Source organism: Hibiscus syriacus, unplaced genomic scaffold (genome assembly GCF_006381635.1).
Source record: "Hibiscus syriacus cultivar Baekdansim isolate YM2019G1 unplaced genomic scaffold, ASM638163v2 tig00110940_pilon, whole genome shotgun sequence".
Taxonomy (NCBI): Eukaryota; Viridiplantae; Streptophyta; class Magnoliopsida; order Malvales; family Malvaceae; genus Hibiscus; species Hibiscus syriacus.
Window position 1 is genome coordinate 1,413,372 of NW_024062923.1, and position 15,471 is coordinate 1,428,842.

A 15,471-nucleotide genomic window follows, 5' to 3' on the forward strand; every position below is an offset into this window, starting at 1 on the left:
TGCTGCTGGAGAAATGAAGAAGTTTTGATAATCTTCATCTTTTTTTAATATTTAATGAATTAAAAATTCATTAAATACTAAATTACCAATTTATCCTTGAAATTAAAATATCTATACTAATTTACCCTAATGAACTTGATATTACATTAATACAAAGCCACAACAACCTTATCATCTTCCAATAGTCAAAGATGAACAAAATATTTTCCCACTTTACCATTTACCCTTGCAATTTCCAAAACTTACATTTTGTCACTTTAATCCAAATTCCAATTAAACATGGAATTAAACCATTAAATATTATTTTCCAAAATTTTAAAAATGTGAAAAAATATATTTATTTTCTTATTTTCGTGACCCATTTGTAACTTTTTAAAATTACATTTTGGTTCAGTTTATACTTTGGTCACCAAACTTTACCAAATTTATAATTTGGTCACATAATAATCCATTTATGGAATAAAATTCTTTTTGGGAAAATAACAATTATGTCTTTAAACTTTTCCCAATTTTTACTTTGATCCTCAAACTTTCAAAATTTATATTTTGGTCACTAGCCCGCTTTTGGGATGTTACATTAAATCACCGAACTTAGATTTATCTTTTAACGATATTCTAGTTCCTTACACGAGTCAATTGAGTCTTATTGGGTTTACTGTCTTTATACCATATTCAATTCGAGTCTATCAATAATTAACTCTATGTAATTGACCAATAACTCCAATCATGCATTACAAATCACCGACATGTACCATAAAGCATACATGGGGTAGTAAATTATTATCTCAATTTATGTGTGCTCCATCGATCGAATATTTAAACTTCGTTCGATCACTCTCGAACTTGAATCCAACGTCCATTAATATCTTGGATACATATAAATAGAAATTACATCAGAAACGGGGCTTAATTGCGGAAAACTGATCTAATCAGAAGATAAAATACTGAAAAAGCTTATCGGATTTGAATTTGGGGAAAAAGACTTCGGATTCGAACTCAAGACGTCGAAAAACATAAAATATGATTTTTTTTTTTAAAAAATAACTTTTTGGTCAAAGTCAACGTTCAACTACAGTCAAAGTCAACGGGTCATGTCAAAGTAAATGGGTCGGGTCAGATTGACACGATTCGGGTCAGATTGACACGATTCGGGTCAAACAGACCTGGTGTATACTAGTTTGACTGGATCGGTTGGAGAGCCCCATACACACTACTGGCACATGACGCGGCGATGAGGGCCCATTTGGCAGGTCGATTACTCCACAAGATGCATATAAACATATTATTTCCAAATTACCCCAATATCTAAACAAAATCACGATGAAAACGGATAAAAAGAGTGGTCGCAACCCTTACCAACGACGACAGGAGAAAACACGACAGTGGGGAAACACCTTGGGTCGGGTTTTGTGCAGTAAAGGTCGGGGAACACGTTGGTGACGGCAGTGAGGCGAGACGGTAGGAGAAGGGGGTTTCGACAGAGCTTTACTGACTTCTCCACGGTAAACGATGTTAGTTTTCGAAATGGGGTTAGTTAGGGTTATGTCACGGAGGTTGGGCATGCCTGATGGGATGACGGTGACCTGCACCGACGACCGGTGCAGCTGCCAAGTGGTGAACGGGGGCTCTGGTTGGTGTTAAGGCTTTCACTGGGGAGGGAAGGGGTTTGGTGCCTGGCTCACGAACGGGTAGCTGTTTTTTTTTTACAAAAAGTTATGGGAAATTTATGCGACTAGTCCATAAACTTTCCAAACTTTTAAATTACCCCAAGAATTTTCAAAAATTATCATTTTAGTCCTTTAATTAATTATAAATTAATATTGAAAATTGGGGTGTAACAATACTCATAATAAGGACACATGCCACAATTTTACTTTAATATATATATATTCTAATCTTCAATACCCAAAAACACAAATACCTACTAATAAACACCCTTAATTTAAAAAATAGATATACTTAACTATATTTATTATATGTATTATGTCAAGATTCAATATTGTATATTATCACAACTACCGATAATAAATATGAACGTGATGAAATGTATTTGCGCATGTCTTATTAGTCTTTGGAGTCTTCCTTTCGTATTTTCAATATCTTAGAAGGAACAGAGACATTTCCTCGGTCTTATTTCAATTTCTGGGATATTTCCTCGATTCGGGCATCTTTTAGACTTCTTTGAGAGTTATCGAGTTATTCAGCATTTTTTTGATGGAACTGGTGACAATGTTTTTGGGTATTATTGCGCAATTTGTATTTATTTATTTAATTTATTTAATGTTTTGGTTTTAATTTGGTTGAAATACATCTCAGGAACTTTACACTATGTTGGAGTGGTGGCAATCTTGTTCTCAATCCAAGTTGTGGTGTGTACAAGCTGGAATTCCGCAGAATGTAAGAACCCATTCAATTGTGGACTCATAAAAAATGTGAGTTATCCATTTCATCAAATACGTGGTTGTGGGAAGCCGGGATTTGAGTTTGTTTGTCCGGATGACGGTTCTCCGGTTATTACAATCGGTTCACGTAGTTACCAAGTTCTGGTATACAACACCTCCCTTCAATCTCTCACTATTGCTCCGGTGAGTAAATATGGTGACGTGCTTTGTCCAGAGAATCTTTCCAACATCTCTTTGAATCTCAGCCCCTTTTACCCTGCTTCGAATACCAACAACATTTCTCTCTATTATGATTGCCCGGCCAATGCAACTCAGTATGAAGGGCTTTATAATCATCAGTTCAATTGCAGCACATCTGGAGGAAGGAATGATGTAGGCTACTTCGTCGTTACATCTTCATTTTCCCAGCTCTCAGTTGCAGCAAGGGATGCCATGGCATCATGCATAGCCATGTCTTCTTCCAGCATTCGTTTCAATCTTAAAGGTTTTTGGAGCACAATCCAGGTTCAATTATTCTGCGCGTGGTAATCGAGAATGGCTTTGGGGTGCAATGGAGAGAAGATGGTTCCCTCTCAGCCTCAGGTATGATCACCAACAAAACATGTACGTTAATGATACGGCACTTGCCCCCCAAAGTTCTGAAAAAATAGTTTTTAATTCCCTCAAAAGTTTTAATTAAACCCTTAATTATTATGTCATACCCACCATTGATGTTCATTATGCGGTCAAAACAGATCTAGTTTAATTCACACAAGTTTTCTACGTGATCAGGTTAATCTCTTGGTTTAATAAAATTAATACAATTTTAATTATATTGAACTTGTCATGTAAGTTAATAAATATCTTACTAAAGTGTATATATATATGTATTTATTTTGTAGAATAATTTGACAAGGGTGATAATTATATATATTTTTAAAAATAATTTATAATTCTTTTCGAGCCATTTTCTAACATAAGATGGAATTAAATATTCTTACTTGCTCATGAGTGGTTTGTTCGATCTGATCATTAGTTTGGGTTAGATTTCAAATAAGAATTTTCTGTCTATAGGCCAACTGGATCCGAATAAAATTAAACATATTTTTTATGATATTAATAAATAAGTCCATATATTGGGCTCACTTGAGCCAGATTCCAGCAAGATTTTGATCTCATGACATGGTTTGATTCGAATATTAATTAAATAATTTAAAAATATTTTATTATTTTTAAATGCACTAATACAAAATATTAATATAAAATTATATATTTTATTTTTTTTAAAAACAAAATTGGGTAATTACATAGGCGGGTTTAGACCAGGCCTAGAATTTATTTGGTATCGAACCTGAACCTAGTCTATAAACGCCTTCTAATATTTAATTATAAACTATATAATATACAAAATTATATTTTGAATATTTTTATTTTGAAATTGTGAAATGGATATTTGTATAGGTTGAAATGTGAATATGACCTTAACTCAGCTCTTGAGCAAGTCAACTCCTAAGTACTATCATCTAACCCTCCTTTCTTTCCAGGTCTCCATATATAATAAAAATTAAATTCATAAAATAATTTTAAGAAAATCTATAAAATAAAATATTTTACATAAGACCAGCAAATATTTAGATTTTTTTTTAGAAAATCATTATGTTCTCTAGAACAATTAACAAAACATTAGAACCTAAATCTAGAGTGGTTCAACTTAAAAGGAATTTATTAAGATAATATGATCTAAATACTATTAGTAATTTTTATCTTAATTTATTAATTACGATGCTAGAGATATTCTTTCCAACACCTCCTTTAAAATAAGGTTTAATTTAAAATTTTGTTTCTAAATAGATAAACCATAATACACTTAAAATTTAGAACAATAGTAAATGTTATACTTAAAAGATTTTTTTGGGGGTACAATGCACACACCCCATTTGGGGACGCATCCACGCGACTCGCCCCATTTGGGACAGTTAGTGGGATTGAAAGGCATGTTGGTTAAGTTATATCAAATTTCTATCCTTGAATTATCGTTCTTTTAATGAATACTTAGGTTAATACATTGTTAAAAAAATTTGATTGTTCATTTCTGAGTTTCATTAAATTTTGTATTATCAATTTTAACATCTTTTCCACTACAAAGTTGAGGTGTGAGCTGATTTGTTTCAAGTCAATTATTCAATTGTGAAGTATTTGTTTGAACCACTTAATTTGGTCCTTCTTGTGCTTACAGGTTCCTCTGGGTATCAAGCTCAAAGTAATCCTAGGTAAGGAATATAATATAATATTTTTATATTAATATTAAAATTTTAAAATATGATAGAGGTAATTGATAACTTATCAATCTCGCCATCTCCACATATAGGAGTCACAGGATCTGTTTCAATCATGGGATGATGTGCATTTGTATTTAGTAGTATTTAGGAATAGAGGACCAGCATCAAAGGAACATAAAGACAATTTTGACGCATTTATTAAAACATATGGTTCTCGAGGCCCACGTCACTATTCTTACAATGAGATCAAGAAATGACTAATAACTCCTCCACAAGTTAGGCCAAGGTGATATGGCATGTATACAAAGGAGAATTACCTGACGCTTCTCTTTGGCTGTCAAACTACTGAGTGGATCCAAGGGGGACGGGGAGGAGTTCTTGAATGAAGTGGCTAGCATTAGTAGAACTTCTCATGTCAACATAGTCACTCTACTAGTTTTTGTTACGAGAACGGAACGAGCTTGGTTTATGAATTCATGCCCACGGATCGTTGGATAAATTCATTTATCGCCAAGGATGTGATACAAGTCGCCAACCCACGGATCGTTGGATAAATTCATTTATCGCCAAGGATGTGATACAAGTCGCCAACTGGAGTGGAAAATTTTGTATGACATTGCTCTTGGTATCGCTAGAGGGCTAGAGTACTTGCACCAAGGTTGTAGCACAAGGATCTTGCACTTTGACATTAAACCTCACAACATCCTTTTGGACGACAACTTTTGCCCCAAGATATCTGATTTCGGTCTCTCTAAATTATGCGAAAGAAAAGAGTATGATTTCCTTGACAGGAGCTAGAGGAACAGCTGGATATAGCTCCGGAAGTGTTCTGTCGAAACTTTGGAGGAGTTTCTCATAAATCCGATGTCTACAGCTATGGAATGATGGTCCTAGAAATGGTTGGAGGAAGAAAAAATTTCAATTTTGATGCGTCACAAACCAGTGAATATATTTTCCTTCATGGATTTATAATCATCTTGACCATGCTATGAATTCCAATCTTGATGGAGTAACAGTGAAGATGAAATAACAAGGAAGTGACACTGGTAAGCCTTTGGTGCATTCAATCAGTTCCAGCAGTTCGACCATCAATGACCAAGGTTCTCGAAATGTTCCAAGGGAATATTCAATCACTGCAAATTCCACCTGCACCTTATCTACGTTCTCCAATAGCATCTCCTAAAGCTTCTTCCACAACATATATTCTTGAAAATTAAGTTTGTAGATGCAACTAAATTTTATGTAGAAAACTTTTGGAATGTAATTGGAGTTGAATCATATTTGTTTGTTGTGATTTGATTACTTTCTTTCGTTTTATATGATCACAGAGTCCAATATTAGCTAGTATAGATTTTTTCAGAAATTCTTGGATCACATCCCATGTCACACACCCCATTATGGGGCAATTTAATTTAAAAGAAAATTTGTGAATGAGGATGATAGAATAGGTAGAAGTGGACAAATTGTTGGGTGAGAGTGGGAATAATTAAATTAAGGATAATGCATTGCCACCATGGAATCCATTGATTTCCAGCTTAGAGGAAATTTTATTTTATTTCCTACTTGTGATTCACAGCTTCATTTGTTGACAAGAGAAAAAAAATGGCTCCACAACGTTTATTGCTCCTTTTATCTTCCTCCTCCATCTCTCTTTTCACTGTTGGTGTTGGGTTCATTTTCTTGTAGTATAAAAAGTAACAGTCATGGCTGAGAACTCCGGGAGTAATGGAAATCATGGAGTCGTTTTGAATGTCGAAGAGGAAGCCAATCGGAATCCCCCCTCCGCCAGTCTCCTCCGACGTAGGTTTCACTGTTCCTTTTGAAGATACTAATTTTTTATCCATATTATTATTATAATATTATTATTATTATTATTTATTATTACTATTATCATTATTATTATTATTATTATTATATTATATTAAATATATTAAATACATATAAATATTATTAAAAATAAATAAATAAATAATATAATTACGGCCCAATTACAATGGACCACCCAGTTACCAACCACCACCCGTCCAAATCCAACCAGAAACCCTAAATATTTGGGTTTCCAGTTAGGGTTTCCTAACCCTAATCTAGCCAGCCGCCATCTCAATCTCAACCGTTGGATCTGGTTTGATCCAACGGTCCACCATTTGCCAGAGGAAACCCTAGGGTATCTATACCCTAGGGACACGTCCCGCGCCGCCGCTGCTGCTTCCAGAAGCCCTCACCGCCTCCGCCGCTGCCACGTCCCGAATGATGCTTCCAGAAGATCAACGCCGCCGTCCATGCAAGGCTACGGGGTGAGTCACCACTGGTAGTCCGGTGACTCACCGATGCCCCTCTTCGGACCAGTCTGAGACGAACACCGGTGGTGGCTATAAAAGCCACCACCCATCTGCGAAAAAAAAAGAGGGAGACAAAAAACCAGGGACAGAGACAGAACCAAAAGAAAAAAAAAAGAAAATAGAGAGAGATATAAACTACCAACGATCCCAACAGAGCAAAAACAAAAACAGAAGGAAAAAGAGAGGAGAGAAGCTTACCAAGGAAGCCTTGACCGTCGCCGGAAACACTGAACATCGCCGAGAACTGAAAATACCGAAGGTATATTTATAGATCTGCTCCGATTGGGAGCCATTTTAGGAAAAAGAACATCGGAACCGTCCTTACGGTCCGATCTATCCAATAGTATAAAAATAAATTTTCCGGCCACCGGATGCGGTGGCCGGCGGGGACACTCGCGCGGCAGACGGCTGCCGGATTCCCTCCGGTGAGGGAATCTAGAGAGAGGCCAGAGAGAATTCTCTCTCTCCTCTCTCTCTCTTTCTGCTTAAAGAAAAAAAAAAAAGAAATGAAATGGCTGGCCCTTCGGCCAGCCGGTTTGGACCATTTATAGTCCTTCCGAACGACGTCGTTTCGGGAAGGACTATGCGCGTAATTACAAAATAGTTAAATCCCGTCCGTAGTCCTCCCAACTTGTAAATTTTATATTTGGTCACTAAACTGAATTTATAATAATTTTAATTCAGTCTTTGAATTTTAATTTTGTTCATTTTAGTTTTTTTTATTAAAATAATATATTTAGGATAAATGACAAATTTAATCCCTTAATTTTAATAAATAATTCTTTTATCCCTAGTTCATATTTTTAATTTAATTTATTATAAAATTCAAATTTTAGATAATTTTATTTTGGTCATTAAATTATTAAATTAGAAAATAAAATATTTAATCCCTATAATTTCAATTAATTAGGAATTAGATTTAGTTTTATTTTAATTATAATTTAGTTATTTATTTTATATGTCTTCATTTATTTTAATGTTTTTAAATATATTGTTTTAATAGTATTTTTATTTTATTGTTAAATATTTTTATAAATATATAATAAATAGTATATATATTTTTTTTTTTAAAAATTTATTTATTTTTAATATCGAAGAAAAAGGACAGTCTTAATACAACTGGATGTCCTATTCTGATATTTTAATTAAAAAGTAAACAATATTATTTGAAATTAATATTTATCAATATCAAAGAAAAGAGCTGTCTTAAGGCACCTAGAAGTTCTTTTCGGATATTTTTAAATAAATAAATATTTTTTATATAATTTTGAAATAATAGGATTGTAAATTAAATATATTTTTGTATTTTTAAATTTTAATAATAGAGACAATTTATAATTAAAAAGTACCAATTTTTGGGCGTTGTAGGGGTGCTAATCATTCCTTAAACGTAACCGACCACGAATCCTTTTTTTAAAAAAAAGAACGAATTTTTGGTTATAAAATGCAGATCAGTTCATCTTTTAAATATGGTTTTCTTAAAAACTCTTTTAAAAGATAATTTTTAGGTATTCGACCTACCTGATCCAAAAGGCCGATGACGACTCAAATTATTTTCAAAATTATTTATTCACATCAATTTCCCCGCCAAAATTAATATTTCGTGCCCGGACGAAAACCGGTTACGACACCTTTCATGCAGAAGCTGATGACAGAGGTGTTGGGGAGATATTTCTTGATATTCGCCGGCTGTGCATCGGTGGTGGTGAATGTAAACAATGACAAAGTGGTTTCATTACCTGGGATTTCCATAGTCTGGGGATTGGCCGTCATGGTTTTGGTTTATTCCGTGGGTCACATCTCGGGTGCCCATTTCAACCCGGCAGTCACCATTGCTTTTGCTACCTGCAAAAGATTTCCTCTCAAACAGGTGCCAGCTTATATAACAGCTCAAGTTTTCGGATCAACTATGGCAGCTGGAACACTTCGCCTTCTCTTCAGCAGTCCAGACAACGTCTTCGCCGCCGCAAGGATCAGATTTACAGGCGGTTGTGATTGAGTTCATCATCACTTTCTACCTCATGTTTATTATTTCCGGCGTCGCCACTGATAACAGAGCTGCCGTTAATCTCTGACCGATCTCGTTTCCGACGAATATCCACCGTCAAAAACCCGCCGTACCTCCTATTCAAATCTCCAGGTTTATTAACAGAAATGATGCGTGAAAGAAGGAAAGAAATAAGAAAATATGAAGGGTACAGAGAGCACGTGTGTTTTAAGAAAAAAAGTTGATAAATGATAAAGGTGAAATCACCAAGTTAGTCATTCAGGAATGGTAAGAACTTAACCTTGTTTTCTAGTTTATATGTAGTTATGTTTATGTCTTAATAGTTTCAATAAGATTAATTTAGCCCCTAACCTTGGTAGCTAAATATTAAATAGGCCCCTAAATTGTTATTTAGATTTTAATAATTATTTTTATGGCAAGGAAATTATTTGGATTCGATTTCGTAATAGAGATGGTTCGAGTTCATGAGAAGACTGGAAGCTTGAAATCAAAGTTAATAAGCTTGAATTTGATAATAAGGAGTTTATGGTATCGAAGTTGATTATTTTTTATTAAGTCATATTTTATGTTTTCGACTTCTTGAGCTCGATTCCGAAGTCCGTTTCGTCAAATTCAAACTCGGTAAGCTATTTTTCACTGATTTACCACCCGATTCGATCTTTTTTCATATTTAAGGTCTTTTTTTGAAATTTTGTGGATATGTATCTGAGGAATTATTGGAAGTTGATTTCAAGATCGAGGGCGTTCAAATGGAGTTTAAATGGTCGCCAGTATGGCACGGAAAATGAGGTAATACATTACTACATTTTCATGCTTTATGAAACATGTTGTATTGATAAATACATGAATGGAAATGTTTGGTTTTCTGAATAGTTTAATTAATTTTTACACTCGATACAAATGCGGTAGAAAATAAGTAACTGAATATGGCTCAGATGACTATTATAAGAAATTGGATGACAGTTGGAATTAAATTACAAGTTCTGGGATTAATGATAAGGAATCAGCCATGGATATGTAGATTATAATTTATCTCATTAAAGGTACTAGGATGATAAATTATGAGAATACTCTGGTAGGGTAAAATTACGAAAATACCCCTATTTGTAAAATGACAAGAATGGTCCCTGGAAATTGATTAATAACTCTGAAAAGACTTATTGATCTGATAAAAATACAGATGTGCATATAAATGCTAGTTTGCTTAGAAAATTTGGATAACCAGTTTTTAACCCCAAGAGGGTTTATGCAAGATACTATAATCTGTTAAGGAATCATTTTAAGATTTGAGAATGTTCTGGAAAGAAATTAACCATAGGATCTCTAAATTATAGTTATTTTCGTTAAGAGTTAATATCAAAATTATTTGATTAAGAAATTACGAAAATGCCCTTGAGAGGTAAAAATAGTCTGAGTTGACCCGGAATGAGAAAATACTTTGAGGATTCGTACTTAACTCGATAAATTATAGATTTAATTGTTAAGATCCTGTATTTGTATAGAAAATTCCTGATAACCTGTTGGTAACTTCTGAGAAGACAATTGACCTGAAAATCTCCGAGTTAAGAATAAATTATCGAGGGTGCTCTTTTGTCAGAATTATTCGAAAGGTCTGGAAAAAAAATGCTACGTTTGAATTATATAATACCGACGAATGGAAAGGATTGAAATATCCTGAATCTGTAAAATGACCAAAATACCCTTGTAATGGAAATGACTCAAGAATACCACCAAGCTCAGTAATGATTGGATATCCTCAAGCTCTGAAAAAAATGGATTGAAACTGAGCACCAGAATGACCAAAATACCCTTATGACCTAAACTAAGTAGAGGTGTTAGATAATTAAGGAATCCAAATAACATGGATGTGGCACTACTCTTAAAAGTTATGGATCACATATTAAGCCGAGCAACCAATGCTATGTTATATCAGTACCTGAACGACATATGTCACTTGAATGAGCGTTCGTCTTCTCAAGTTTGGCCCGATGATAATTTTGGAGTATTCAGCTCAACTCTAGATATCATTCAGTACTAAGAATTGGACATTTGTTCGACAAATCAACCACGAAGACCAAATTGAATTGAACGAAAGTACAATATGTATATGAAATTCAGAAACGTCTAAATTACTTTGAAAAATCCCGAAGTAACTGGAATAGACTTGACTGCTAAATGAACTAGGTAACCTCAAGGATTGAGGATTAAGTAAGAGATTGGAATAAGTCGAAAACTAGGATGAACTTACGTGATGTGTCTCCTATGGATTATGAACCACAAATCAAGTACGTTAATATTTCCTGGTATAGTTGAAACATGGAAATGAAATAAAGACCATTAGAATATATGTTCTCCTTAAGATCTGTTCAGTGATGACTTAGAAGATGATCTATGGATAAGAATATTTGGTATTAAAGAGTAAATACCCTGGAAGGTTAATGAATTGACAAGTTGACAAGTATTAGTTCTGGGAGCTATTCATCTGGAGTTGTTCGATAATCCGAGTAATCGACATAGATTGTAAAGGTCTTGAACCTTCATTTCTTCTTTATCAGCTCAAGTCTCATTCTGAATAACTGATGACTCCATCAGTTATTGATCTTTCAATAGTGATTCTAAATTCCAACATTTATCGATATACTGAAGATCTGCGTTTCTCTGCTTGATAAGATTATCCAGTATCTCTGAATATATCTGTAAACTCTGTGTGTTCCCTAATAATAATATTTTATCTGATTTCCAACTTGAATTCTATTCTGATACATGACCTGAATTCTGTTCTGATTTCTGATCTAGATTATGTTATGATATATGTTCTGAATTCTGTTTTGATTTATGATATCTCCGTTTACGGACGAAACATGTTTTAATTGGGAGTATTGTTGAAGGAAGTATTTTGCAGGTTCCTCGGCTTTGTGCTCAGGGCCTTACAGGTTGTGTGGGTTGGTGTATGGTTCTGGGGAACCTACACAAACAGATTGTGAAAGGATGGGGGTATATATATATGTTTTAAAAGATCTGTATCTTTTTATTGGTTTTACGGGAACACACTAGATAACCTATTCCGATCTCCTGAACCTAGGCATCCGAAATTTCTCTGAACTGAAAGCTCATTGTCCGTTACCACCTGAATTGTCAGTAGGATCTCCGCTCAACAATAAAAATCTAGATATCGGAACCAATAAATATATGTTTATCTGTATCTGCACATTCTTCAGCATCATCTGGTTTATGTATTACAGAGCTTTTCGAAGCTCACTCTATTACTCACCATTTCAAGTAAAGATTGTACCAGTACAACTATCAATATCAGTAAGGGAGTTCTTCCGGCGTTGCTTGCAGAGTATAATACATGTGATTAGGGGCATGTAATTGTATTTTGTTTTATATACAGTGTGAAAATCTGTATTATTTTTTAAATAGTGACAAATTTTTATGAGTTTACATGTTTTAATAAAAGTTTTAAATTTTCCGCTATTTTTATAGTGGGTCGCTCCAGTGGCCCTAATGTGACACTCCATATCGGATCGGGTTATCCACATCGGTCTGAGGGGTTACATCCCATCATTGCAAGCTAAGAAAATCCAAGTCATTCACTATGATTTGACATCCATAGTGCTATAATTGCAAGTAAAACTAAGTCACATACTCCACTCCAAGTGGTGCCCTTCAATCCATTCCTTTTAAATTTCAGCATTATGATTATATTTTCCCGAAATTCAAAGATTTTAATTTCTCATAAGGTGCGGTAGAGTCTTAAAAGAAACATCTGTCGATCCTAATCGACATCGTTTATGGTTGATTAGGATAGTATTTGATTTTGTTCGAGTCCCTAACTTTAGTTCTCAATTAATGAAAACATCATTAACAAATGCTTTCGCAGTTGTTCGTCTTTCATAAATTTCACCTTTGACTATGATATATGAAGTCCCCGACTGTCCCTATTAATCATTACTCCGATCCTGAAGACCAACAAAAAAAAAAAAATCGAAATCTTGTGATGTTATCTCACACTAATGTATACGAGTGTAGACTTGCTTTGAGCACTATAATTTCTTCAAAGTAACAATGCCAGAGGAAAGACCCGACCAATTAAGGTCAGAAGCGCATCGTCGTAGTAGGGACAGCAGATCGGTACTCACCGTGAGAAGGACCGACTGAATCACCCTAGGTTCAACTATGAGTTTTTTAACTGCAACAACTTAAATATACGTTATTGGAGCTGGAATTACCGCAGCTGTTGGCAACATACTTGCCCTCCAATTAGGGGTGCATTTTCGGATATCGGATATTATCGATCCGAGATTTCGGATATCCAAAAATTCGGATCATTAAATTTGTAATTCATATCTAATACGAAAAAACCGAATATTTAAAATTTCAGATATCTGAATCCGAATATAAATTTTAATTTGATAAATTTTTAAATTTAAATATAATATTTTATGATTTCATAAACATATTTTATATCTCTACTATACGTTAAAACATAACAAGTTACAAAATTGAATATCCTTTGCTTTACCTTATTCATTGCAACACAGACTATAGTTATTATAGTAAATGTATTCTTCTTTTGTCAACCAAGCTAACCTAATAACCTAACAAAACAATCTTATCCTTCAAATAAAAATCCACAAGCAGCAGATCAATTGGAAACAAAGAGGTGTATGGTAGGCAGACCTTTCACCTGTAATCTATACACAAATAGCTACTAACCTAGGTTCCCAATTCCCATAGCCCTTGCGTATATTTGTATTAAAAATAAAGGTTGCATAAACTAAAACCTTAATTCGTCTCCTATAAATACACACACAGAAGTAAGAATCCTGAGCAGTCGCGTTATGAAGTGACCCTTATTAACCTCTCTCTATCATACATTTTTCCTGTTTATTAATTACTATCATCGATTTTATGTAATTAAGAAAGTATTTTCATTAATGCATGGTTTGAGTACTGAGCACTAGCAATTCAGTCTACTCAAATGCAAATCGGATTGGCTGGCTCAAGGCAAGGCGAGGCAAAGGATGGTGTGGGGGTTGTACTCTGGACTCGTGAAATATGGGAATTCAATTATACAATCTGTAAGGCAAGCCTCAAGGCTGGGTATTTCAAGTTAGGGGTGGGCTGGCTGGTTAGGATAGTTGGGACTAAGTAAAATCTTCTAAGGACTATTTTTTATGGATGTTAGATAATCCAAAATTAATTTTTAGTCGATCCATATCCAATTCGATTATCCTATTTTGTCTCAGATATCCGATTCGAAGTATCCAAAAATTAAAAAATGGATCGAATATTTGAATTTTTAGATCAAATCAATGGATCAGATCGGCCAAGTCGGATTTTTTTGAACACCCCTACCTCTAATGGATCCTTGTTAATGGATTTAGATTGTACTCATTCCTATTACCAGACTCGTAGAGCCCGATATTGTTATTTATTGTTACTACCTTCCCGTGTTAGGATTGAGTAATTGTGCACCTGTTGTCTTCCTTGGATATGGTAGACATTTCTCAGGCCCTCTATTCGGAATCGAACCTTAATTCTTCATCACTCATCATCACTGCAGTAGGCCACTATCTTACCATCAAAAGTTGATGGGCAAAAATTGGAATGATGCGTCGCAGACAAAGGCCGTGCAATCCGTCGAACTATCATGAATCATCATAGCAATGTGCAAAGCCCTCGTCGATCTTTTATCTATAAATACATCCTTACAGAAGTCAGGATTTGTTTCACGTATACCAGCAAACAAACTATAATTGATTTAATGAGTCATTCGCAGTTAGACATTGTGGAATTAGTTCATACTTATACATGCATGACTTAATCTTTGAGACAACCATATGACTACTGACAGGACCAACCAGGTAGCATTCCTTCGAGACGTCGAGAACTGTATGGTCTCAACACAACGTCTTGACGGAGGATGAAGCCATAACAAGACACGAGCATTATTCATGTACAGGGACAAAAATGCATAGGCATTGCATGAGGGGGTCAAGAGACCATATGCTCACTAAACAGTGGCGGATGCACTAAGCCTCATAGAGGCTAAGTGCATCCCATTATTTTGGAAAAGTGTTTAAATTTAGTTTAATATATGTAAGAAAAAAAGAAAAAATTACAATTTTTACATACCCATTATTTTTAAGAAAGAAAATTAAATTTTGGACCTACATTCTTAAATTTCTGAATCTGCCACTACACTAAATGATATGCATCTGAAAGAACGATCGAATATCGATGCATCAACAGTATCGATTCATCACAAAACATACACTTGGGACACCATGCACAACCTAAGTTCACTACGTAGATATAATATCACATGATAAAAGAGAGATTACAAGACACCCGAAATTTCTTTAATATCCCTCTCGTCGTCTATATCTCTCCCGTCGTCTTCATCAATCAAAATTAAATCATGCTCTAATTGTTTTGTGATTTATTATTTTCTTTTG

General features: G+C 34.4%; 1 protein-coding gene and 1 pseudogene across 1 annotated transcript; both read left to right on the forward strand.

Moving 5' to 3' along the window:
- The first annotated feature begins 2,146 nt into the window (after positions 1 to 2,146).
- On the forward strand, positions 2,147 to 3,124 carry LOC120147669. The gene is made up of 2 exons (XM_039160980.1): positions 2,147 to 2,239; positions 2,317 to 3,124. Exons 1-2 carry the CDS (start codon positions 2,215 to 2,217, stop codon positions 2,928 to 2,930), a joined length of 639 nt encoding a protein of 212 aa, XP_039016911.1. The 5' UTR covers positions 2,147 to 2,214; the 3' UTR covers positions 2,931 to 3,124.
- Positions 3,125 to 5,865: 2,741 nt separating this feature from the next.
- LOC120147724 lies at positions 5,866 to 9,285 on the forward strand (annotated as a pseudogene).
- The last annotated feature ends 6,186 nt before the right edge of the window (positions 9,286 to 15,471 follow it).

Coding starts and splice junctions, on each gene's coding strand:
- LOC120147669 (XM_039160980.1), top strand. CDS start 2,215: ATGGAACTGGTGACAATGTTTTTGG. Junction 2,240..2,316: donor ACTGGTGACAATGTTTTTGG/GTATTATTGCGC, acceptor AATACATCTCAG/GAACTTTACACTATGTTGGA.